The following is a 21,848-nucleotide window of genomic DNA, read 5'->3' on the forward strand; positions in this document are numbered from 1 at the left end:
TGCAGCGCTAAGCAGGGGCTGAGCCAAGTGGTGCAAGGGCTGAGCGAAGACCAAGGTCGATCGGTCTAGCTACCTGAGCCTTCAAAAAGCACGGGCGCTTCGTCACAGTTGCATCTACGTTGCAGGCCGACGTGAGTGCATGTAGCTCGCGCATGTACTTCGTGCCTACAGCGCTGTGTTGAAGCTCGTTCGGCTCACGCCGATTTTCGCACTCATCGACGAGAAGGCGCATCGCAGTGAGCCCGCGCCAGAGTTCGCGCCTAATGACGAGATGATGGGCCCTTTAAAGATCTCGCGCGTGCAAACTACATTTTGCGCGCGCAGATTTCGCGCGCAGCTCTGGCCTAGCACTACAACGTGCAAGTCTAACATGAATTAGTGGCGAGGACGCCTTCGCGCCAAGCAAGCTTCCAGCGCCGCAATGACGCTCACTTTTCGTTTTGCCGAACACCAAGCAAGCCCCCCCCCACCCCACCTGCGAACCCGACGCCCCACCTCCAAGCCCGGTACACGAGTCCAGCACTGCTGACTGCCCCGCTACGTAACGTGACGGACTCTGAGCTGTCTGCTGTGTTTGTAGATGCCGAAGCACTCTGGTACCGCTAACTACACGATGTCCGACGTCGATCGACTCCTCGCGCTCGTCGAGAAGATGCTGCCGCTGGGCAAGGACGAATGGGAGCGGTTGGCGATGGCGTACAACGCAAACCGCCAACGCGGTGCGCCCGAGAGAGACTACGAGAGCCTTCGGCGTAAGTTCAAGGTGCTTTACAGCACGAGGAAGCCGACCGGCGTACAGGAGATGCCCCCTCACATCAAGAAGGCGAAGGAGATCAAGCCAGCCATCGACGCCAAGGCCAACGTCGTCGAGATGGACGACGAGGCCGACGACGACCAGCCCGACTTCTGTTTCGAGGTGGACCCGGACGACAGCTTGTACGAGGACGGCGATGGCGACGGCATGCAAGCACTGGTGACGCCGCTGTGGCCGGATCCGCCGGCGGCGAGTCGCTGGGCTCCGACGAGTCGCTCGACGACGAGTCGACGGTGTCTAGCCGCTCAACGAGCCGGGGCGAGTTCCAGGACTTGCTCACGTCGCCACTGGGCATGGAAGGGCTTGATGACCTTGCCCACACACCAGTCCTGCACCCGGCCGAGCGGGGCCAAGTGCACGTCGTTCGGGCTCTGGAGGGCCACCGCCATCACGCATGGCGGCCGTCAATGATACCAGCGGCGGAGCTTCGCTGCCGACGCAGCAATCTGCGACGCAAGCTGCTGCTGCTGTCAGCCGCGACGATCTCGAGGCGGCCAGATCCAGACGTCGTCGAACCGCCTTGGTGGCACTGATCTGTCAAGCTTCCGCGACACCGTTGGCGCCAAGCGCGCGAGAGAAGATGAGAAGGACACGGCCGAGGCAAGCTACGCCAAGGCTAAGAGGATCCGCGCCATGAAGGCGACCGCCGTCCTCAAGTCGAAGTTGGACGGCATCGAGAGCAACACCAGCAGCATGCGCGGCAGCATCTTCGAAACGCTGCTGGTGCTGCGCGAGGAGAGCGAAAGGAAGGCTGAGGCCCGACTTCTGGAGGCGAAGGCCGATGCGGAGGTGCGTCGTCGCGAGGATAAGCTGGAAAGAGAAGATCGTGCGCGTCGCGACCGCGAGGAAGCGCGCGCTCGAACTCAGGACCTGCTACTACTGATCGGCGCGCTGACCAAGAAGGCCTGAAGACAGAGTCAACGAGCGTGCAGGCTCACTTGAACGAGGCTAGCCATTCACATTGAATTTGTAGTTGTTCGTCACTTACTGCTAAGCCTTCAAATCGACTGTGTTGTTCATTATCATGTAGCAAGCTCATTGCAGTGTTCGCTTCTCAGTCATCACATTCTAGTCAATTGTAGCAATCACGATCAGTAAATGCAGTTCATGCAGAAGGCGGTTGATGACAACGCAGACAGCGAAAGCGCTCGACTCACCTTCGGAGAGAAACATATCGATCGCGCCTTACAGAGTCAACATCAGCTAAGGCCCAATACGACGACAACGAGAAATGTATTGTTCACATCTTACAAACACAGACATCATTAGCTAGGCTCCTACTCGCTTGACGGCGGCAGCTCCATTTCGCCCGAGAACGTCGTTCGAATCTGCGAGATGCCGACCGTACGCACACGGTAGTTAGCCATTCTGAACACGTTGCTGATTCTGTGCCCGCGGATGTTGGGGTCGTACGGCAGGGGGAGGTTGAGGCGGCTGTACACCTTCTGCATGCTGCCCATGCCCCACTCAGCCGCCTGCCGTACAGAAGTGATTGCATTGTGGAGCGTTCGCGCGGAGCTCCTGAGCGACGGCCATATTCTCTCCAAATCGCCGTCTTTGAGAGGCGTCAGGATGCGGCCCACCATGGTAGTCGAGCATGGAAAAGCGGAGTCCGACACCACGTTCATACGCGTAACTGGGCAGTACGCGGGGTCGAGCAACTTGGCGCGGAAGCCAAGCGAGGTGTCCGAGTCGTTCTACGACCCGAGACAATTGTGCTTACTCCAAATGATACAGCCGTCGGCGGCGAAGCCGATCGTGCCAGTCACGAACACGGTGTGAAGCCACCCGTTGTACATGGCATTTTGCAGATCCGCATTCGACGGCTGCTGGACCTACTGTGCAGTAGTTGTTAGCGTGTAGCATTCTTAGCAAAGCAAATAATGATTTCAAATGAAACTTACCGGAAGTTCTTCCCATCAATAAATCCAAAGGTGTGTTTGAGAAGTGGTTCGCGAGCCTCCACCAGCTTCGCCAACTCGGCTTGGCGAGCTGGGGACGGCCACGAGATCCGTGCGGGGGCGTATCCGCTTAGCGCCTGCGCCAGTGCTTCCTCGGCGCGCGCAAGCGTCCTCGACAGCGTGCTTGGCGGGACCCCAAACAGCATGCAAAGGGAGCTTTGCTCCATCGAGCCGACATAGAAGCAGAGCACGAGGCCGAGCACCTGGTGGTGGTGCTTCAGCTTGGTTGGACGCCCGCGTTTCGTGTGGCGCGGAATGTAGTAGAAGTGGCTAAACCGCTGCAGGAGCTGGTTGAAAGCCGACCTACAGCATTGTGTGTCAGATAGAGAATAGCAGCATGGTAAACATTTAATATAGATCGCACCTGGTCAAACTTGTCATGATCAGGAAGTTCATGTCGCTGCCGTACTTGTACACCATCATCCAGGCGGAGTCGCTCGGCGTATCCAGGCACTGGGTGGCTGCTGCGCATAGCGATCTTCCAAGACTCCCCCACCAGGGCGCGGTACACCTCTCTGCGAGCGTCATGCAGCTCCTCGTCTTGCTCGAGGAAGGTGCTGGCGAGCACCAGCAGCGCATCGGCGTCCTCGGCGTGCATCCTCGTGTCCGACGCGCGCCAAATTCAAAAGTGGCGAAATCTAGAAGCTTCCTGACGTAAGTGATGTCCGTGGCAAAGTGACGGGTACATTCTAATTGCCTGCTGTTATTGCCTGATTCAGGGCACTTCCACACGGACACAGATGCTCGATGTAAGGCATTTGTGGTAGATGCTTTTAGCGATATGCCAGCATATATCTTTTTAAGGCCTGACATTCCTGCTGCAACTATGACAGCCCGTTAATGTATATATGGTAGGCGTCCACTGGGCATTATGAGGGTATATATCAAAAATTAAACTTCAGAAGTACTGAACTGTATGTACGAGCTGTTCGTATACAGTACGACGGAATAAACGCTTGCCTTAACCCACTCACTTCACAATTTACTTTCAAGCGCCAACTTCATCCCTCGTCAGTACTCATGCGTCTCTCTCAAGTGTTGATGGCGATTGCGGCGACCTTCTTAGTTGCTGGCGAAGCTCTTTCCACGGCGACGGACTCCAACCAGGCCAAACTCGCCCAAGTGGCTTTGGCCACTGGCCAAAGCCAGCAGCGACATCTGAGGGCCCACCCCACCGAATCAGAGCAAAGAGCGCTGGATCCTGCCACCCTCCAGAGGATGTTCAAAGACGGCGTGAAAGTTGACGACTTCGCTGCCACATTGGGAATTACCGACGATATTGCGAATGCCATGCGCAGTGCAACGGCTCTAAACAATCTCTTGAGGACCCCCAAGTACGAGAAGTACAGATCGTACCTCAACTACGTGACGAAGAAGAGGAACAGCGGAAGGGCAGGAAGAATCATCTACGAGTGAGATGCCTGGATAAGCCCGCGGTCTTTGCAACCGTACTGAGTCAAGAACAGGCAACATGTCGAATCAAATCGTGCGAATTCTAGGTTCGTTAAAGGTACGTGTAAGCGAACAATAGAATGTCTACCAAAAATTCGTCTTGTGTGTCGCTATTGCAAGAGTTGCACGTGTGCGTACACTTAGTTTGTTCAAGGCACGACTTATCAAACTCGAATTCAGGGGTCACTTGGAAGTAATTATGTTCGTCTTCATAGTGTTCACCATTCTCGATTGTCTTGGTCCTTGCGCTCCATGGCTCTGCAATCTTTGCTGCGCTGGCGCCAAGATGTCTAGGTGTCTAGAGTGTGGCGCTAGTATTGCGAGGCTCGCTCTCAACGGAAGCTATGTCTGCCTCACATGTATAATGCAAGCCTAACATGTAACCATGGCGAATACTACGTGTGTCAAAATGGGATCTACACCCACAAAGTAAACCCGACACAGTCCCCTCTTTCCAACGATTACCATTCACATAGTCCGTGCCTACGGTACGCTTCGGAAGTCTACAACCCAGCGACTTTTGAGACCCATGACAAAACTGTCGAAGATGAAGACTACTCCGAAGAAAGCGGCATTACTTCGGAGCAAATGGAGAAACTGAAAAAGTGTGCGACGGGGAAGGTAATAATTGACTGGGCGAAAGCTCGGAGTAACTCGATTTGCCTGCAAACTCGTGCAGAGTTCCCGGTCTACATGGACTAAGAGGAACACGTAAATTGCGTGGAACAAGGAGGCCAAGGCCAAGACTGCACAACTCGCTGCAAGAAATGCACACGCATAAGATGCTCCTGCTTTCCCCTCAAGCCAGCCGGCTTTAGCAAAAACGTCCGAACAAGCAACATGTGAAAAGCGTGCCAATTGGAGATAGCACGCACTCTAGGTTTCATTACGACTAATCAAACAATGGTTACCATTGTCGGTAACACTTTCGGGTTGGCATACAGCAACCAACACCAACACGATTTTGTTCCCCATTGCAATCCATTCACTGTAAACACTTAACTTGCTCACACCTCTCAAATTTTAATTATAGGTATGCGTTGGTCATCATATCATCGCGCTCGAACTCACATCAGCTCAAGCCAAGAAAAATATATAGTTGTCACATATAAAATAAAATATATACCTTTTGCTTATAATATAAACCTTTTGGAGGGCCCAGCGCGACACTGGGGTTATATCGGTGTGATGGGTATCCTGCCGGTTCAGTCTGCCCACGCATATACGCAGGGTACGGATGGACGAAGTGAAGTGAAGAGAACGCTTGGACTGTGCAATAGCACTAGAGGTACTAAGTAAGCATTTGCATTTTCTAAAGCTGCAAAACAGATCTCAACCAAGGCTCGCAGTTTTTTAATTTTGTGAAGCATTGCCGGTTGATATCTTGCATCTACAGCTTTACTTCAGTAAGAAAAAAATCCGCGCAGATGCTGCGGATGCGAAGCAGGCGCAGGAGATGGTCATAGCTAGTACTTCGAAGTAAGAGCAGAAATTAATAAAAACTAAAAAAGAAGGATGTATTCCAAAATTCTCCTATCCCAGCCGTCGAGGAGCCCTAGTTTTACGGATATTGGAATTTACCGAGTCCTGCAATTGTGGTGAAGGAAAAGGAAGCATCCAACTACCGCCCGTTTAGCTGCCTCCTGAAACTAGTTTCGGGAAGTTACGCCGACAACAAGAAGGAGAACCAGATTGGAGACTTCAAAACCAACGACGCTATCGATGTTGCTAATTCGTGAGCGATGTTAAGGCACGTCAGCGGGCAATGTACATTGCCACCCAGAAAGAAAGCCAAACTGCAAACAAACCCACTCCTCATTGGATCGCAATATCCTACTAAAGTACCTGGTACTTTCTAGGTCGTCGATTTCGTAATTCACGCAAAGTGACAATTATATATTTTTCTTGGCTTGAGCTGATGTGAGTTCGAGCTATGATGACCAACGCATACCTATAATTAAAATTTGAGAGGTGTGAGCAAGTTAAGTGTTTACAGTGAATGGATTGCAATGGGGAACAAAATCGTGTTGGTGTTGGTTGCTGTATGCCAACCCGAAAGTGTTACCGACAATGGTAACCATTGTTTGATTAGTCGTAATGAAACCTAGAGTGCGTGCTATCTCCAATTGGCACGCTTTTCACATGTTGCTTGTTCGGACGTTTTTGCTAAAGCCGGCTGGCTTGAGGGGAAAGCAGGAGCATCTTATGCGTGTGCATTTCTTGCAGCGAGTTGTGCAGTCTTGGCCTTGGCCTCCTTGTTCCACGCAATTTACGTGTTCCTCTTAGTCCATGTAGACCGGGAACTCTGCACGAGTTTGCAGGCAAATCGAGTTACTCCGAGCTTTCGCCCAGTCAATTATTACCTTCCCCGTCGCACACTTTTTCAGTTTCTCCATTTGCTCCGAAGTAATGCCGCTTTCTTCGGAGTAGTCTTCATCTTCGACAGTTTTGTCATGGGTCTCAAAAGTCGCTGGGTTGTAGACTTCCGAAGCGTACCGTAGGCACGGACTATGTGAATGGTAATCGTTGGAAAGAGGGGACTGTGTCGGGTTTACTTTGTGGGTGTAGATCCCATTTTGACACACGTAGTATTCGCCATGGTTACATGTTAGGCTTGCATTATACATGTGAGGCAGACATAGCTTCCGTTGAGAGCGAGCCTCGCAATACTAGCGCCACACTCTAGACACCTAGACATCTTGGCGCCAGCGCAGCAAAGATTGCAGAGCCATGGAGCGCAAGGACCAAGACAATCGAGAATGGTGAACACTATGAAGACGAACATAATTACTTCCAAGTGACCCCTGAATTCGAGTTTGATAAGTCGTGCCTTGAACAAACTAAGTGTACGCACACGTGCAACTCTTGCAATAGCGACACACAAGACGAATTTTTGGTAGACATTCTATTGTTCGCTTACACGTACCTTTAACGAAACTAGAATTCGCACGATTTGATTCGACATGTTGCCTGTTCTTGACTCAGTACGGTTGCAAAGACCGCGGGCTTATCCAGGCATCTCACTCGTAGATGATTCTTCCTGCCCTTCCGCTGTTCCTCTTCTTCGTCACGTAGTTGAGGTACGATCTGTACTTCTCGTAGTTGGGGGTCCCCAAGAGATTGTTTAGAGCCGTTGCACTGCGCATGGCATTCGCAATATCGTCGGTAATTCCCAATGTGGCAGCGAAGTCGTCAACTTTCACGCCGTCTTTGAACATCCTCTGGAGGGTGGCAGGATCCAGCGCTCTTTGCTCTGATTCGGTGGGGTGGGCCCTCAGATGTCGCTGCTGGCTTTGGCCAGTGGCCAAAGCCACTTGGGCGAGTTTGGCCTGGTTGGAGTCCGTCGCCGTGGAAAGAGCTTCGCCAGCAACTAAGAAGGTCGCCGCAATCGCCATCAACACTTGAGAGAGACGCATGACTACTGACGAGGGATGAAGTTGGCGCTTGAAAGTAAATTGTGAAGTGAGTGGGTTAACCCCTTGGTCGCGGAGGGTTGGAAAATCACCTGATGCTGTTCAGAACAGCATAAGAATCACTTGGTTTCATTATGTATCGAAATCCGCAAAATATGTTCTCGTCCTTTCCCAGAAATCGAAAGAAACTGATTGGTCCACGTGTTCAAAAGGAGACAAACGATTATTTAGTAAAACATATGCCCTGAACTACCGCGTGCAAGGGTGGGCAAAATGTTTTCGGATAAATCATATTTAGGTTCCCCTTTCGAGCTCGGACGCCAGCCGCTGCAGAAGAAGAAGATGATGATGCGGCTTCCGACGAAGGGTCGACGACGGGCGGCCCCTACCAACAAAAGCGAGCGCGCACGGCTAGCATCGCGGAGTAAGCAATATGTATTGAAAAGAGACAGAATCAAGGACACACCCTTTGCTTACTCCGCGATGCTAGCCGTGCGCGCTCGCTTTGAAAAGAGACAGCATCGCGGAGTAAGCAATATGTATTGAAAAGAGACATCCCCATCAGATATCTGCAAACAACGATGACGAACCAAGCCGAGCATATCCCCGCAAGCGGGTCTCGTTGAACATGCACATCCACTCACATATGCTGCATATGCTATGCATCGCAGGACGCGCTCGATTTACAAATCGATCGAGCTAAATCAGGGTGCTAATCGATAGATTTACGAGCAAAATAGGTAAATGAAGCGGTTTTCACGATACATAAGACGACTTAGAGAGTCAGAGCATATGAGTCGGATTTACATTTGCTAATCGGCCGATTAAGCCAATTTGCTTGCTATTCAGACGGAATGTCCGATGTGCAACCGGCATTCGCTCCTTGTAGGCTAAATCAGCAGTTGCTCTTGGCTAGGTAGTCAAGGCTACAGTACTAATATCAGAACTAAGCAGGAAAAGCCGCACGCTATAATACATGTAACTGAGATATGCAAGCAACGCGTTTAAGCGCGGTGTTGTCGCTGCACTTGGCGAGTCTCGGGCCGAGGGTACTAATTACGAGACCGATGAGCAGCCCTCCTTAAAAATGGGAGTTCCCAGTTTTCCCGTAAAGTCGCTTATCAAGGGAAAATTCTGGATTTGAAATGGGAGTTATGGGACCCATACTTTACTCAAGTCAAATGATTCACCCACTTATTTCCGATGTTGATACTGGTGCTTCAGAGCCATCAGATGTCATCATAAGAACCCCAAGTTGTAACATTAAGGTGCATCACAGTCAGTGCTGTCGTGATGTTCGTTGTCTATGCGGAACAACCTCAATATTGAAAAGCGTCCGCGTTTAATTACCGTTGACAGTTCCGCTGATTGAATATGTTTTCCTTACATCTACTAAAAAAGAGACCTGATACGCAAAGATTGACGTGATCTAACAACAATAACCCGTAGCAAAGGTTTCCTGATCCAAGCAACAATGGGCCGTAGCAAGCATTCTATTAATGAATTTGCAACCTCAAAAGTCCACCCCCACCCTTGATTTCCCCACCCTGTCCTGGCAGCTCAAGCTTACAAAGATACCTGACACAAAATAAGGTAAATGAACCCAGAAGACGGTTCCTATCGTCCCACAGCTGTGTTGGACCATTATTCGAGCGCTTTCAGCATTTGGAAAGCGTTCTCTTCGTTGCGCTGCGACGCCAAAAGCTAATCATATACAATTCCGTAGCATAAAATCTTCTGTTTTTCACGGGAGTATTTGAGATTTAAAAATGGGAAATCTGGGAAAATCCGTGAAGATCCCATGTTTAAAAACATGGGATCTTCACGGATTTTCCTTAAAAGGAGGCCTGCCGATGAGCGATTTATACTCCGATTATAATTGAGACATCCCCGATTTATTAGTCTTCAAATCCTCTATGAGCGATGTTTATCCGGCTAATTCAGCCGGACAAACTAATCGGTTTTCACAATAATACCTGTACTTGTATTAGAGAACTTTCGCAAACCGATTTTAGTTGAGTTTCAGATTTGTTTTCAGTTTGGAGGAGTACCGTGATTGGGGTCTCTCAAATCTGATACTCAAATGCATTTCCGTTTTAGCAAAGTGGTGGTTTTGCTCAACTCGGTTTTCAGCTTCACTATCTCAGTAGTAATAGAACGTAAGGAAGTGTCCTAACTTTCCTAATTAGGACTGATAGGACAGCTATCTTAAATTACCGTTACCGTCATTTATGGGAGTATCATTTAGGACTGTTATAGTACAGATAATCCGACACCCTATTACTGCAAGCGCTTACACGAAAATAGCCTCAAATTTTGACTTGCATCCTAACGCTCGAGTTTATGAGTTAGCCACGTCGATCGGGCCGTTGATCTTGAAGTCTCCAATTTGGTTCTCCTTCCCCAGATCGGCGTAGTTGCCCCGAGCCCTCGCCAGAATGTACTCCGCCCAGCTGAACGGACGGTAGTTGGGCACGTCCCCTTCCTTCACGATGATAGGCTCCACTTGGGCATTGTACGCTGGGAAGTAAAAGAACGGGGCCGAGAAGCGACTGGCCTTGTCCGTCGCCAGAACGCGGTGAATTGGGGCCACGAACTTGTCGTTCGACCACACCTGCGTCATGTCGCCAAGGTTGATGGTGTACGTCCCCTTCCTCGGCGGCACATTCACCCACGTCTGCGACTTCCGGTGAAACACCTGGAGTGAAGCCACTTCGTCATCTTGCAGGAGAATGGTAAGAGCGCCAGGATCCGTGTGGTTGTAGACCCCCATGGTCTTCTCCGGGTCGGGGGCCACAGGGTAGTGGTTCAGTCTCATGACACTGGGGCTGTTGCCCAGGAAGAACTGGTCGAAGAACGCGGGCTGTTCCCCCAACGACACCGCCAGTATCTTCAACAGTCGGCGGGAGATGTACTCCATCTTGTCGTAGTAAGTCTGCATTTCATGGCGGAACCCCGGTAGAATATCCTCCTGTAGCCACTGGTTCTGCGACGTGCCCAGTCGTCCGTCCCCCTCTGGAGGTGGGGGGCCATCCTCGTAGGCCCCAGTGAAGTCGAAGCACTCCTTCCAGTCCGTCTTGTTCTTGGTGAGTTCCCCCTCGACATACCCGCGCGCGTTCGTAGCGACGCGGGGGATGGAGCGCTTCGTCTCTGGCGGGAGACGGAAGAACGCGCGCATGAACTCCTGGAACCTCTTGACGTCTTGCGCTGGTAGGCCGTGGTTCGCAACGTAGAAGAACCCCCACTCGCTCGCAGCAGCGGAGACCTCGTCGATGATCTGGCGGATGGACGAGTTGTTGGTGTCTCGAAGCGCCGCGTCCACCTCTGCGTCCGTCGCGAGAGCCGTGAAGGCCCCAATGTCGATCACAGGGACCTGGTGCACCTCCATCTTTGGCTTGAGGAGGAGAATTCCGGAATGAAGAACTGTGATTGGTTTCGATCCTGAAAGGACGTGGTGTGCGTTACGTACATGACTCGGATCGGGCAGTTTTGTTCTCTATTCGTTCTCCGGTAGAACACGATTCAACACTACTGTAAGCTTAGTTTTATTTCCTTCATTACACGTGGGTGTCCGTGGTTCTACGAGTTGGCGACGTCGATGGGTCCGTGGATCTTGAAGTCTCCGATCTGAATCTCCTTGCCGCTGTCGGCGTAGTCGCCCTTGAAGCGCGCGAGGCGGAACTCGCGCCAGCTCAGCGGGCGGTAGTTGGCCTCCTCGCCCTCCTTCACCACGATGGGCTCGATCTGCGCCTTGTACGACGGGTTGTAGAAGAAGGGGGCGGAGAAGCGGTCGGCGCCGCCGCTGGCCAGCACGCGGTGCAGCGGCGCCACGAACTTGTCGTTAGACCAGACCTGCACCATGTCGCCGATGTTGATGGTGAACGTGCCCTTGCGAGGCGGCACGAGCGTCCACGTCTGCGAGTCGCGGTGGAACGCCTGCAGCGAGGCCACCTCGTCGTCCTGCAGCAGCAACGTCAGCGCGCCGGCGTCCGTGTGGTGGTAGACTCCCATGGTCTTCTCCGGCTCGGGGGCCACGGGGAAGTGGTTGAGCCTCAGGAAGCTCGAGTTGTCGCCGTGGAAGAACTGGTCGAAGAAGGCCGGCTCCTCGCCCAACGCAACCGCGAACACCTTCAGCAGCCGACGCGAAATGTATTCCATCTTTCCGTAGTATTCTACCATCTCCTGGCGGAAGCCAGGTAGAACATCCTCCTCGAGCCATTGGTTCCGGTCGTCGCCGAGACGCTCGTGCTTGTCATTGGCCGGGCCGTCCTCGTCCACGCCGGCGAAGTCGAGGCACTCCTTCCAGTCCGTCTTGTTCTTGGTCAGCTCGTCGTCGAAGTAGCCGCGCGAGTTGCTGGCGCTGCGACGGATCGAGCGCTTGGCCTCTGCCGGGAGGTTGAAGAAGGAGCGCATGGCGGCCTGGAAGCTGTCCACCTCCTGCTCGGGCAGGCCGTGGCTGGCGATGTAGAAGAAGCCCCACTCGCTCGCGGCCGCGCGGACCTCCTCGATCGTCTTGCAGAGCGCCGCGTCGCTAGCGTCACGCAGCGCGGCGTCCACTTCGACGTCCGAGCGGAACGCCATGAGGGCGGCGATGTCGACGACTGGGACTTGGCGGACGTCCATTGTGATGTCAGGCTTGCAACTTGCGGAATGGCTCATGGTCAAGTGGAGGAGAGGTGGGGACCAGTTCAACGTGTGCGGCCAGCGGAGACCTTTGTGCAAGGCTGACGTAGCGGGAATGGGGCCGCGGGATTGGCTACCTCGACCCAATCTGCCGGGATCTGCGCTATAAAAATGGAGCTGCCGGTGATCTGGGTACGGATGGCTGTTGTTGACGATGGACTTCATGTAGTAAATGTAGTGACGACCGCGCGGACTTCCAATATTCATGTATGGAAGCGCAGCTACGGTAGGAAAGCGGCGGCTTGACCGTGTGCCGCCGATCACAGGGTATGCTGATCACCAAGATGTCGGGTATGGCAGCTCAATGGGGTCAAGAATCTTGACTCAAGATGTTGAAGTTCCCTGGGCGAAGACGCCAACCACAGCCTAAGAGACCGCAACTGTCAGTAGAAGTAGTCGCTGCCACTCGGACGTCCTGCAAGAAGCCCCGAGAGGGGCGGCAAGCAGCGGTGTCTGCTAGATCGGATGGTGAACCTGATGAGGAAGTGGCGTTTGTGAACAAGTTTTAACAACAGCAACATGAATTCAAAAAGAGACCGCCAAGCGTAGCTTCAAAATCGTTGTATAGATACCAAGTTACTACGCGGTTTTTAGGAAGAGAGACACACAGTCGACTCCATCTATCAGCCGCAGGGTTTACGACTCAGGGGCCAAACCATGCCACGACACTGCAACACACAGCCCACCTACGACTGGTAGCTGCTTAGCTCAGCAGATTCTCGACCGAAGCCGAGATCCACGACGTCACCTGGTCGGCCGACACGGCGTCCACGTCAAAGTCGAAGTCGTCGCCGCCCAGCTCGATGATCTTGATGGTGCCTGTGCTCGAGTTATCGATGATGGTCACGTACGTCACGGCCGAGTCGGTGGGACGCACGGCGTAGTTGTCACCGCCCGGGGACACGCTGCCGTCGTAGAAGTAGTAGTGAGTCGACACCTTGTCCTTGTCCGTGTTGGTCTCGATCACCTCGGCAATGTCGAGCTCACCGCAGCCGCCCTCGGAGCCCTCGCCACGGCAGTTGCAGCCGTACTGGTTAGCACGAACCACCTGAGCGTTCAGCATCCAGATAGCAGGGCGGTTGACGATCGAGCCCGTAGGCATCTGCACCTTAGTCACGAACATCTTCATGCCGCCGTCCCAGCCGTGGAAGCCCATGTCGTCGTAGTAGCCAATGCAGCCGTCCTCGTCGGCGCAGTTGGTCTCCGTCATGACGTTGACCTCGCATCCGGTGGAGACGCACGGGCCGCCGCCGGTCACCGAAGCGTCCGAGGCATCAGCAAGGGAGCCGCCGAACGTCGTGCTCTCAGTGGCGGTGCCGGAGCCGTCGGCCGTCGAGTAACCCTGAGGGCTCGAGTCAGCGCCGGTGTAGTCGATGTTGAGGTTGTTCATGAAGACCATGTTCTCCTGGGTGCCGTTCTGGCTGTAGGACGACACCTTGGTCCAGTCGCTGCCCGAGGTGGCGTTGAACACGGCGATGTTGTAGATGTTGAGCGGGCCGCGGAAGACCATGGACACCTCCTCGCTGAACGGACCCACGGGGTCGCTCACCGACACGTCCTCGGTGGTGCAGGATGACATGGCCGTCACCTTGCCGTACGTGCCGGCGGCCGAACCGGCATCCGTGCCGTTGTACACGAAGCTGGAGCTGATCGTGGCGCTCGAGAAAGACGCGGCGCTGCCGGTCGTCGTCGTTGAAGTAGTCGAAGTTGAAGTGGACGTCTGCGTCTGCGACTGCGTCGAGGTGCTGGACGTCGAGACGGTACCGTACTCGTAGTCGCTGGCCACCTCCGGGGCGGCAGTGGTAGCGGCCGGGGCCGACGTGGTCGACTGCGTCTGCGACTGCTGCTGGCTGGCCGACTGCTGGCTGGTCGATTGCTGCTGCGTGGACGACGAGGACGTGGTGGTGGTCGTGGTCGTCGTGCTGGAGCTGGATCCGCCGGGGCAGAAGGTGACCGTGAAGGGCAGCGTGTCCGGGCAGCTGTGGGTCTTGGTGTCGTCCGACGGGTACAGGTAGGCGTCCGAGCACTCCTCGCTCTCGCACGTGAGCGTGGCGCACGAGCTGGAGACCGACTTGGCCGAGCTCGTGTCGGGCGCGATGCTCATGGCCACGTTGTAGCCCGACTTGCCCGTGAGCTCCTTGCACGCATCGTACGAGGTGCAGCTGCCGCTTCCGGGCGGGATCACGCTGATGTCGTACCAGGTGTAGCCGCCCGTGACGGAGAACTCGGCCAGCGTGGCCTCGTCGCTGGTGCCGTCACGGAACATACCGCTGTAGCCGCTGGCCAGGTCGCGGCTCGTGGAGCTGCCGGCCGCGATGGTCTCGGTCTTGCTGTTGTCGTACAGGCTGACGGCGTACGAGCACGAGTTGACGAAGCTCACGGACACGGAGGCGGCCACGGGCGCGGCCATCACCAGCGCGGCGCTCAGGGCGAGGAAGACCTTAACCATTGTGAAGGACGGAGCTGCTGGTCGACTTGTGTGTGTGAGCTCAAGCCGGCAAATTGCGGAATGGACTGGTAGCCGCCTGCCATTGCGTTAGCGCTGGCTGGCTCACCCACGCGCGCGCGCGTGCTACGGTACCGGGCACGCCTGGATGCATTTGATCAGCACTTTGGAGACGCTCGGACGACAGACGGATGCCATGCACATCGTGGCGATGGCGCGGTGGCCAGCCCCGCGATCATCTCAGGGCGCTAGTCGCCATCTGGAGAGCACGACGACGTCAGCGGCGGACCAGGCCTTTCGTCTGCACTTGGACCCACCGGGCGGAGTGTAGCCAGGCCGCGAACTGGTATCCGATCATTTAAGTTTTGTATGCCGGCTCCGACTATTAACGGAAGTAAGTACAGTTACACGAGTGTTAAGTCGGCGGAGCTCGGCAGTCTACGCGGCAGTTTGAGCTGATTTCGAGTGCTCGCGGATCGTCTGGTGGCGCCTAGATGCAGAATGTTGGATCTCGGTGCGGCGCCTGCGTCCTTGGCGGGTTCTGCGCCGAGAAGAGGAGTCTCAGGTAGCGCAATCTACTGATTTGTGTGCATGTTGCTGCTCGTCGCGTCGCGTGCCTGGCCGATCGTCACTCGATGGTCGACAGTCTCGACTCAGGACTGCCAGGCACTTTACGCCTGAGTCACACGGCAAGTTGCTTCACCAAAACGCCATGTGACCCGGGCTTGGCTAGATAGATTATGGCGTCTAACGCTGTGGCGTCTGCGAGTGTCGCGCGCTTTCTAACTCGTGCGCGGGCAGACATCGCTCGGCTCTGCGAGGTGGCTTCGTTGACTGATGGTGCACTGTAGCAGTCTTTGCTGGCGTGGGAGACGCAGATCCGTTTGGAGTGATGGGCTTGCTTGTCATGCTGCCGTTGTGTGGCTGCCAAGCGGCCTCGCTGTACGAAGGAGATCCCACCGGAGTCATGCGGGACTGATTTGCCCCTGTGCACTGCACGACCGGCACACCATGTCATGCTTCAGCAACGCTGTTGTTGTTCGTACGACGTTGGCCTTCGTGTCCCCAGTGGCGACAGGGTCTTCATCGTATTGATGACTACTCGCTGCGGCGAGCTTTCTACAAACCGGAACGAGTACCGCTCCTGACTCGGCCAGGCCATCGCTTGGCCAGTGCTCGTTGCTAGGGCGAGCCCGAAGGTCTGGTGGGCGATGCGGCGCCATGGAGCTTCTTGCTTCACCATCGTTTCGGGGTGCAGTAGCTGTGTATTTCGCGTTATGGGGCATTGTCCACCCTCGTCGTGGCGTTGCCGACCGCTTCAACATGGGATTTCGCGGCTTTGCTCGCGCTTTGCACTTCTTCCTGCTCCTGCTCCTCGTTTGTGGCACCATGGATGGACTTCAGCGATGCATCGTACTGGTATCACACCGAGCTGACGCTACGACTACGATGGCTAAAAACTCAACGAGGGCAGTACCTGTACATGTAGCAACCGCTTCTACTGATCAAGTGCCCGTCATGTGGCGTGAATTGCAGCGGCTTCTCCACCGATATGGTGGCTTGCACCTTTATTAATTGGCGCGATATGCACGCTCTGCGCGCTCATGTCGTTGCTGTACGCGCGAGGAATTTGTAGCCTGCAAAGTCCTTTCGAGAACGTCAGGGTGTAGTACGAGTTCGTAAAAAGACTGGTACCAGTATTGACCTGGGTAGATGTTACCCGCCATCGGGTAGTTGCAATAGCAACGGAGCAGTTACGAGGCGAAGCAGTTAGGAAACTCCAAGAGCAGAAACGGACACCGCTCCAGCTAGGCGTCCTGCAGGCTAGATCTCCTTTTCAATGCTCACTTCAGATTTCTACTACTAGAGCTCAAGTCAAACAGGGAACAGCAGAAACCCCCCAGAAACTGCGCCAACACTTTCTTTCATGAAGTACACTGCTGTCGTGTTTAAAGAAACTCCAGCGGAGCGACAATACCTACTCGACCGTAAGAGTTACAATCTCTACAGCGGTATAATTTGCTGGCCCTACTACTCGATTCCACGTCCAAAGCAAGGAAGAGATCCAAAGACAAACCGCTTAGCTGATGAGGTTCTCCACCGAGGCGGAGAGCCACGTCGACACAGTGTCGGCCGAGACCGAGTCCACGGAAAAGTCGAAGTCGTCGCCGCCGATCTCAATGATCTTCACGACGCCCTCACCCGAGTTGTCGTAGATGGTCACGTACGTCACGGCCGAGTCGGAGGGACGCGCGGCGTAGTTGTCGCCACCGGGGGAGACACAACCGTCGTAGAAGTAGTAGTGGGTCGACACCTTGTCCTGGGCCGTGTTGGTTTCAATGACCTCGGCGACATCAAGCTCACCACATCCACCGACGGAGCCCGAGCCACGGCAGTTGCAGCCGTACTGACTGGCGCGCACAACCTGGGCGTTCAGCATCCAGATCGCCGGCAGGTTCGCCGTCGAGCCCGTAGGCATCAGCACCTTAGTCACAAACATTTTCATACCACCGTCCCAGCCGTGGAAGCCCATGTCATCGTAGTAACCAAGGCAACCGTCCTCGTCGGCGCAGTTAGTCGACGTCATGATGTTGACTTCGCAACCCGTGGACACGCACGGGCCGCCGCCGGTCACCGACGTGTCGGAAGCATCCGCCAGAGTGCCACCGAAAATGGTCGATTCTGTGGCGGTGCCACTGCCATCAGCCGTCGAGTAGCCCTGCGGGCTCGAGTTAGCGCCGGTGTAGTCGATGTTGAGGTTGTTCATGAAGACCATGTTGTCCTGGGTGCCGGCACTTGCGTCGTACGACGACATCTTGCTCCAGTTGTTGCCGGACGAGCCGGTGAACACGGCGATGTTGTAGATGTTCATGGGGCCGCGGAAGACCATGCTCACTTCCTCACTCATGGGGCCGACGGGGTCCGTCACGGAAACATCCTCCGTCGTGCAGGACGACATGGCCGTCACCTTGCCGTACGTGCCGGTGGCCGAGCCGGCGTTGGTGCCGGTGTACGCGAAGCTGGAGCTAATGGTGGCGCTCGAGAAGTCTCCCGTAGAGCCGCTCGAAGTGGTCTGCGTGGTGCTAGAGGAAGTCGTCGTTGCACTTGACGTGGTCGAACTGGTACTCGCCGTGCCGGTCGTCGAGGAGGTCGAGTCCGTTCCGACAACACCGGCAGAGTAGTCGGCGTCCGAGGCAACTGGGGCTTCCGTCGTCGCCTCGGGGGCCGCAGTGGTTGCAGCAGGGGCGTCGGTTGAGGCGACAACAGCCACAGTAGTGGCAACGGGGGCGTCAGTAGTTGCAACAGGGGCAGCAGTAGTGGCCACGGGGGCCTCGGTGGAGGCCGTACTGGTAGTTGATGTTGTAGTCGACGTCGTGATCGTGGTCGAATTGGAGGATCCATCCGGGCAGAAGGCCACTTCGATGGGCAGACTGTCGGGGCAGTTGCGCAGCTTGGAGACGTCCGTCGGGTACAGGTAGGCGCCATCGCAGTCGGCGCTCTCGCAGGTCACGGCGGCGCACTCGGCGTTCACGCTGGTGCTGCCAACGTTGGGGGTGATTGACAGGGGCACGTTGAAGCCGGTCTTGCCCCCCGACGTCGCGGCGCACTCCGCGTAGCTCGTGCAGTTGCCGGCTCCAGGCGGCACGGTGCTGATGGCGTACCAGGCCTTGCCGCCGCTGATGGCGAACTGGGCCAGTGTGGCCTCGTTGCTGGTGCCGTTGCGGAACATGCCGCTGAAGCCGTCGGCCAGCTCGCGCGACGTGGAGCCGCCCACAGCGAGGGTCTCGGTCGCATTGTTGTCGTAGAGACTGATGTCGTAGGTGCAGTCGTTCACGAAGGAGATGCTGGTGGCCATGGTGACGGCCACCTGCGCCGCCACGGCCAGCGAGCCGCCGAGAGCTAGGAACACGCGCACCATCGTGGAATTCGCAGTGGAAGTTGGTAGGTTAGTTTGGTTGAGCGGGCCTCTGTGTCGGTCGACTGTATTCACTGCTGGGCGTGAATGAGCAAGTTGGGAAGTGATACTAGTGCCATGCCAGACGCACCCCGCCCGCTATTGATAGGCTTGATCTCTTGGCCCACATCCTTTCAGATCCTGGGCGTGCTGACTGTATCAAAAATACCCGCCGCAGAGACGAGCCGTTGAAATGTATCGGAGCCAAAGTTGGCTGAGCACTTTTATCTCAGGGCCAGATGGAGAGCGAGCTCACGTTGCGACTGCATCGGAGACTCCATCGATATCAACGCTCGACTCGTTGTAGCGGCACTCCATGCCGGTTGTCTGCTCATATACTTGTCTGCTTACATACTTGAATTCTAAGATTTAGGAGCTCTAAATCAAGACTAGATGTATGGAATAGAACGGAGTAATCCTGATTATGAGCTGGTCTAAATTTGAAATGTCGACACCATGGGGCACCTTGTCCAGCGCAGTCGGGCAAAGTCAAACGTATTGTTGTGGCATTGCACTACAATTTGTGGCGGTCGGCAGCGACAGACGTGTCTCCGTCGCGTTCTGCGTTGCATGCACTGCGCATCGGCGCAAGAATGATCAAGTGACGTGATCTCTGACTGCACTCGGATGGGGAGGCACTCCTGAAAAACGAGACTTCGCTTCATCCATGCCGATCGCTATACCGGTGCGTATGTGTTATCGGACAACATGTATTTCTGGATGATGGCCGCTGTTGTACAAGATTTCCGCTGTTTACCAGGCTTTTTCATAAGTCACTGCAGTTGGGCTCACTTACTCAACCGTTTACTCCCAAATGTGAGTAAATGAATAGGAGTAAGTGGCTGGGTGATTCCTTTGAGCTCAGGGCTTTCAGCTCGCCACACGATACGTAGCGATAAAGGCTGCGACGTAAGCAGTTTTGATCCGTGGCAAACTAATGCGCAACGCAATCTCGTGACTGCAACATCACTTCAACATGAGCAGCCAATCACGGCATCGTAACGAAGGTTTCTCGTCGTTGGACCCATAGCGAAGATCTTCATCAAACGGCGAGTTATGTACTCCATCTTGTCGTAGTAGGCCTTCATCTCACCGCGAAAGCTGGTAGCGTTGACTCGTCATACCAATGGTTTTGGTCGTCACCCAGCCTCTTGAATTTCGAGGTGTCCTCTGCTGTGCCAGCGAAGTCGAAGCGCTCCTTTTAGTCGGTCTTGAACCGGACAAGACTGACTCCATCATGGGCGTCTATCATCACACGGACTCTGGTCCGCTAACCATCCGCCGGCCGATTCTCCGCTCCGTTCTTCTACCTCCCGGCGTATGATGTCGAGGTGAAGCCTACCGTGGTGAAGGACGGCGGTGCGCCCAACTACTGTCCGATTGGCGCCAATTCCTCCTGGCTCGTTATCAAGGCAAGTACCCCGATCAAGGCAAATTAAACCAGATCGGCGACTTCAAGATCCGCGGGCCCATCGACGTTGCGAATGCATAGGAAACGGCTCGCACGGGAGCTACAGTATGAGGAGATCCGTACGTTTTCGCTTTCGTTTGGCACAAAATCTCGACTTTGTGCCAAACGAAAGCAAACACGTATCGATATTGTTGTGAAAGCGGCAAAATGCATTTCCGTTGACGTATTTGTTGGGTTTTAACGACACCTTCCCACTTATCGTTCACTAGACTCCCTGGGCTCGATAGTAAGCACTCGTGACCTACGAATTCGCAACATCGATGGGTCCGCGGATCTTGAAATCTCCGATCTGGATCTCCTTGCCCTTGTCGGCAACGTTGCCCTGGTAGCGCCTCAAACGGAACTCACCCCAGCTCAGCGGTCGGTAGTTGGCCTCGTCTCCCTCCTTCACCACAATAGGCTCCACTTGGGCCTTGTACGACGGGTTGTAGAAGAAGGGGGCGGAGAAGCGGTCGGCCCCGCCATTAGCGAGAACGCGGTGCAGCGGCGCCACGAACTGGTCGTTGGACCACACCTGCACCATGTCGCCGATGTTGATCGTGTACGTGCCCTTGCGCGGCGGCACGTTGTTCCACGTCTGCGACTCACGGTGGAAAGCCTGCAGCGACGCAACATCGTCGTCTTGAAGCAGAATAGTGAGCGCGCCAGCGTCCGTGTGGTGGTACACGCCCATGGTCTTCTCTGGGTCCTCAGTCGCTGGGTAGTGGTTCAGTCGCATGTGGCTCGAGTTGTCGCCATGGAAGAACTGGTCGAAGAACGCAGGCTCCTCGCCCAAGGCCACAGCGAACACCTTCAGCAGCCGACGCGCAATGTACTCCATCTTGCCGAAGTACGTGGCCATTTCGCTGCGGAAGCCAGGCAGTGTCTCCTCATCGACCCACTGGTTCTCATCATCCCCGAGTCGCTGGTGCTTGTCGTTCGCCAGGCCGTCCTCGTTGAGTCCGGCAAAGTCGAAGCACTCTTTGCAGTCCGTCTTGTTCTTGGTGAGCTCATGCTCCACGTACCCGCGCGAGTTGGTGGGCGTGCGTCGGACGGTTCGCTTCAGCTCCTTGGGCAGACGGAAGAAGGAGCGCATGGCCTTCTGGAACTTCTGCATTTCTTGGTCTGGCAGTCCGTGGTTGGCGATGTAGAAGAACCCCCACTCGCTCGCAGCCGCTCGGATCTCCTCGATCGTCTTGTGCAGCGCGCCGTCCTTGGCGTCACGCAGCGCAGCGTCCACTTCAACGTCACTGGAGAGCGCCATGAGCGCCGCGATGTCGACGACTGGAACTTGACGCACGTCCATCTCAATCTCAGTTTTGTCGGGGGGGGGAGGGGCTTGGTCTCGAGGTTGCCAAATGCGGAATGAACCATGACCAGCCCAGCACCACGCCTCGAGGCATTATGGATGCATCCCGGTGCCGTGGACCACGATCCTTGGTGCAGTTGGGTCGGCGCCGTCGACATTGCCGCAGTGTCGAGTGCGATTGGAGCAATAGAGGTCAACTCATCCACTTCGTCCAATCTTGCCGCGGTGAAGGGCCATCGATTCGTCTCGCCCGCCAAATACGAATCCGTCCTCGAGCGTCCACATGATAGTGTGTGCGCCACACACATCAACCAAGAGTGATGGTCAAATTGGTGTACAGCACACCAATTCAGATGCTGCCGAAG

The 21,848-nt window shown here is 55.1% G+C and overlaps 12 protein-coding genes across 12 annotated transcripts; 3 read left to right on the plus strand and 9 right to left on the minus strand.

Moving 5' to 3' along the window:
* Positions 1-613: 613 nt before the first annotated feature.
* On the plus strand, positions 614-904 carry PHYSODRAFT_396938 (hypothetical protein; the record flags this gene model as incomplete). The annotated part of the gene is made up of 1 exon (XM_009515736.1): positions 614-904. A coding segment is annotated over one exon (291 nt), but the record flags the coding sequence as incomplete, so codon positions are not given.
* Positions 905-2,091: 1,187 nt separating this feature from the next.
* Positions 2,092-2,274, minus strand: PHYSODRAFT_468658 (hypothetical protein; the record flags this gene model as incomplete). The annotated part of the gene is made up of 1 exon (XM_009515737.1): positions 2,092-2,274. The coding sequence occupies one exon, from the start codon at positions 2,272-2,274 to the stop codon at positions 2,092-2,094; it is 183 nt and encodes a 60-aa protein (XP_009514032.1).
* A 440-nt stretch (positions 2,275-2,714) lies between these two features.
* On the minus strand, positions 2,715-3,303 carry PHYSODRAFT_470027 (hypothetical protein; the record flags this gene model as incomplete). The annotated part of the gene is made up of 2 exons (XM_009515738.1): positions 2,715-3,078; positions 3,140-3,303. 2 exons carry the CDS (start codon positions 3,301-3,303, stop codon positions 2,715-2,717), a joined length of 528 nt encoding a protein of 175 aa, XP_009514033.1.
* A 492-nt stretch (positions 3,304-3,795) lies between these two features.
* Positions 3,796-4,191, plus strand: PHYSODRAFT_283997 (hypothetical protein; the record flags this gene model as incomplete). Its single annotated transcript, XM_009515739.1, has 1 exon — positions 3,796-4,191. The coding sequence occupies one exon, from the start codon at positions 3,796-3,798 to the stop codon at positions 4,189-4,191; it is 396 nt and encodes a 131-aa protein (XP_009514034.1).
* Positions 4,192-4,584: 393 nt separating this feature from the next.
* On the plus strand, positions 4,585-4,929 carry PHYSODRAFT_292979 (hypothetical protein; the record flags this gene model as incomplete). Its single annotated transcript, XM_009515740.1, has 1 exon — positions 4,585-4,929. One exon carries the CDS (start codon positions 4,585-4,587, stop codon positions 4,927-4,929), a length of 345 nt encoding a protein of 114 aa, XP_009514035.1.
* A 1,580-nt stretch (positions 4,930-6,509) lies between these two features.
* Positions 6,510-6,854, minus strand: PHYSODRAFT_292980 (hypothetical protein; the record flags this gene model as incomplete). The annotated part of the gene is made up of 1 exon (XM_009515741.1): positions 6,510-6,854. The coding sequence occupies one exon, from the start codon at positions 6,852-6,854 to the stop codon at positions 6,510-6,512; it is 345 nt and encodes a 114-aa protein (XP_009514036.1).
* A 393-nt stretch (positions 6,855-7,247) lies between these two features.
* Positions 7,248-7,643, minus strand: PHYSODRAFT_283999 (hypothetical protein; the record flags this gene model as incomplete). The annotated part of the gene is made up of 1 exon (XM_009515742.1): positions 7,248-7,643. The coding sequence occupies one exon, from the start codon at positions 7,641-7,643 to the stop codon at positions 7,248-7,250; it is 396 nt and encodes a 131-aa protein (XP_009514037.1).
* Positions 7,644-9,935: 2,292 nt separating this feature from the next.
* On the minus strand, positions 9,936-11,028 carry PHYSODRAFT_343461 (hypothetical protein; the record flags this gene model as incomplete). The annotated part of the gene is made up of 1 exon (XM_009515743.1): positions 9,936-11,028. One exon carries the CDS (start codon positions 11,026-11,028, stop codon positions 9,982-9,984), a length of 1,047 nt encoding a protein of 348 aa, XP_009514038.1. The 3' UTR covers positions 9,936-9,981.
* Positions 11,029-11,219: 191 nt separating this feature from the next.
* On the minus strand, positions 11,220-12,263 carry PHYSODRAFT_470337 (hypothetical protein; the record flags this gene model as incomplete). Its single annotated transcript, XM_009515744.1, has 1 exon — positions 11,220-12,263. The coding sequence occupies one exon, from the start codon at positions 12,261-12,263 to the stop codon at positions 11,220-11,222; it is 1,044 nt and encodes a 347-aa protein (XP_009514039.1).
* Positions 12,264-12,869: 606 nt separating this feature from the next.
* On the minus strand, positions 12,870-14,820 carry PHYSODRAFT_553148 (hypothetical protein). The gene is made up of 2 exons (XM_009515745.1): positions 14,216-14,820; positions 12,870-14,173 (listed from the first exon to the last, which is right to left on the minus strand). The coding sequence occupies exons 1-2, from the start codon at positions 14,770-14,772 to the stop codon at positions 13,027-13,029; spliced, it is 1,704 nt and encodes a 567-aa protein (XP_009514040.1). The 5' UTR covers positions 14,773-14,820; the 3' UTR covers positions 12,870-13,026.
* Positions 14,821-16,849: 2,029 nt separating this feature from the next.
* Positions 16,850-18,688, minus strand: PHYSODRAFT_466574 (hypothetical protein; the record flags this gene model as incomplete). The annotated part of the gene is made up of 2 exons (XM_009515746.1): positions 16,850-17,973; positions 18,118-18,688. The coding sequence occupies 2 exons, from the start codon at positions 18,686-18,688 to the stop codon at positions 16,850-16,852; spliced, it is 1,695 nt and encodes a 564-aa protein (XP_009514041.1).
* Positions 18,689-20,436: 1,748 nt separating this feature from the next.
* On the minus strand, positions 20,437-21,480 carry PHYSODRAFT_469735 (hypothetical protein; the record flags this gene model as incomplete). Its single annotated transcript, XM_009515747.1, has 1 exon — positions 20,437-21,480. The coding sequence occupies one exon, from the start codon at positions 21,478-21,480 to the stop codon at positions 20,437-20,439; it is 1,044 nt and encodes a 347-aa protein (XP_009514042.1).
* Between the last annotated feature and the right edge of the window lie 368 nt (positions 21,481-21,848).

The sequence above is a fragment of the Phytophthora sojae genome (assembly GCF_000149755.1).
Source record: "Phytophthora sojae unplaced genomic scaffold PHYSOscaffold_1, whole genome shotgun sequence".
Taxonomy (NCBI): domain Eukaryota; phylum Oomycota; class Peronosporomycetes; order Peronosporales; family Peronosporaceae; genus Phytophthora; species Phytophthora sojae.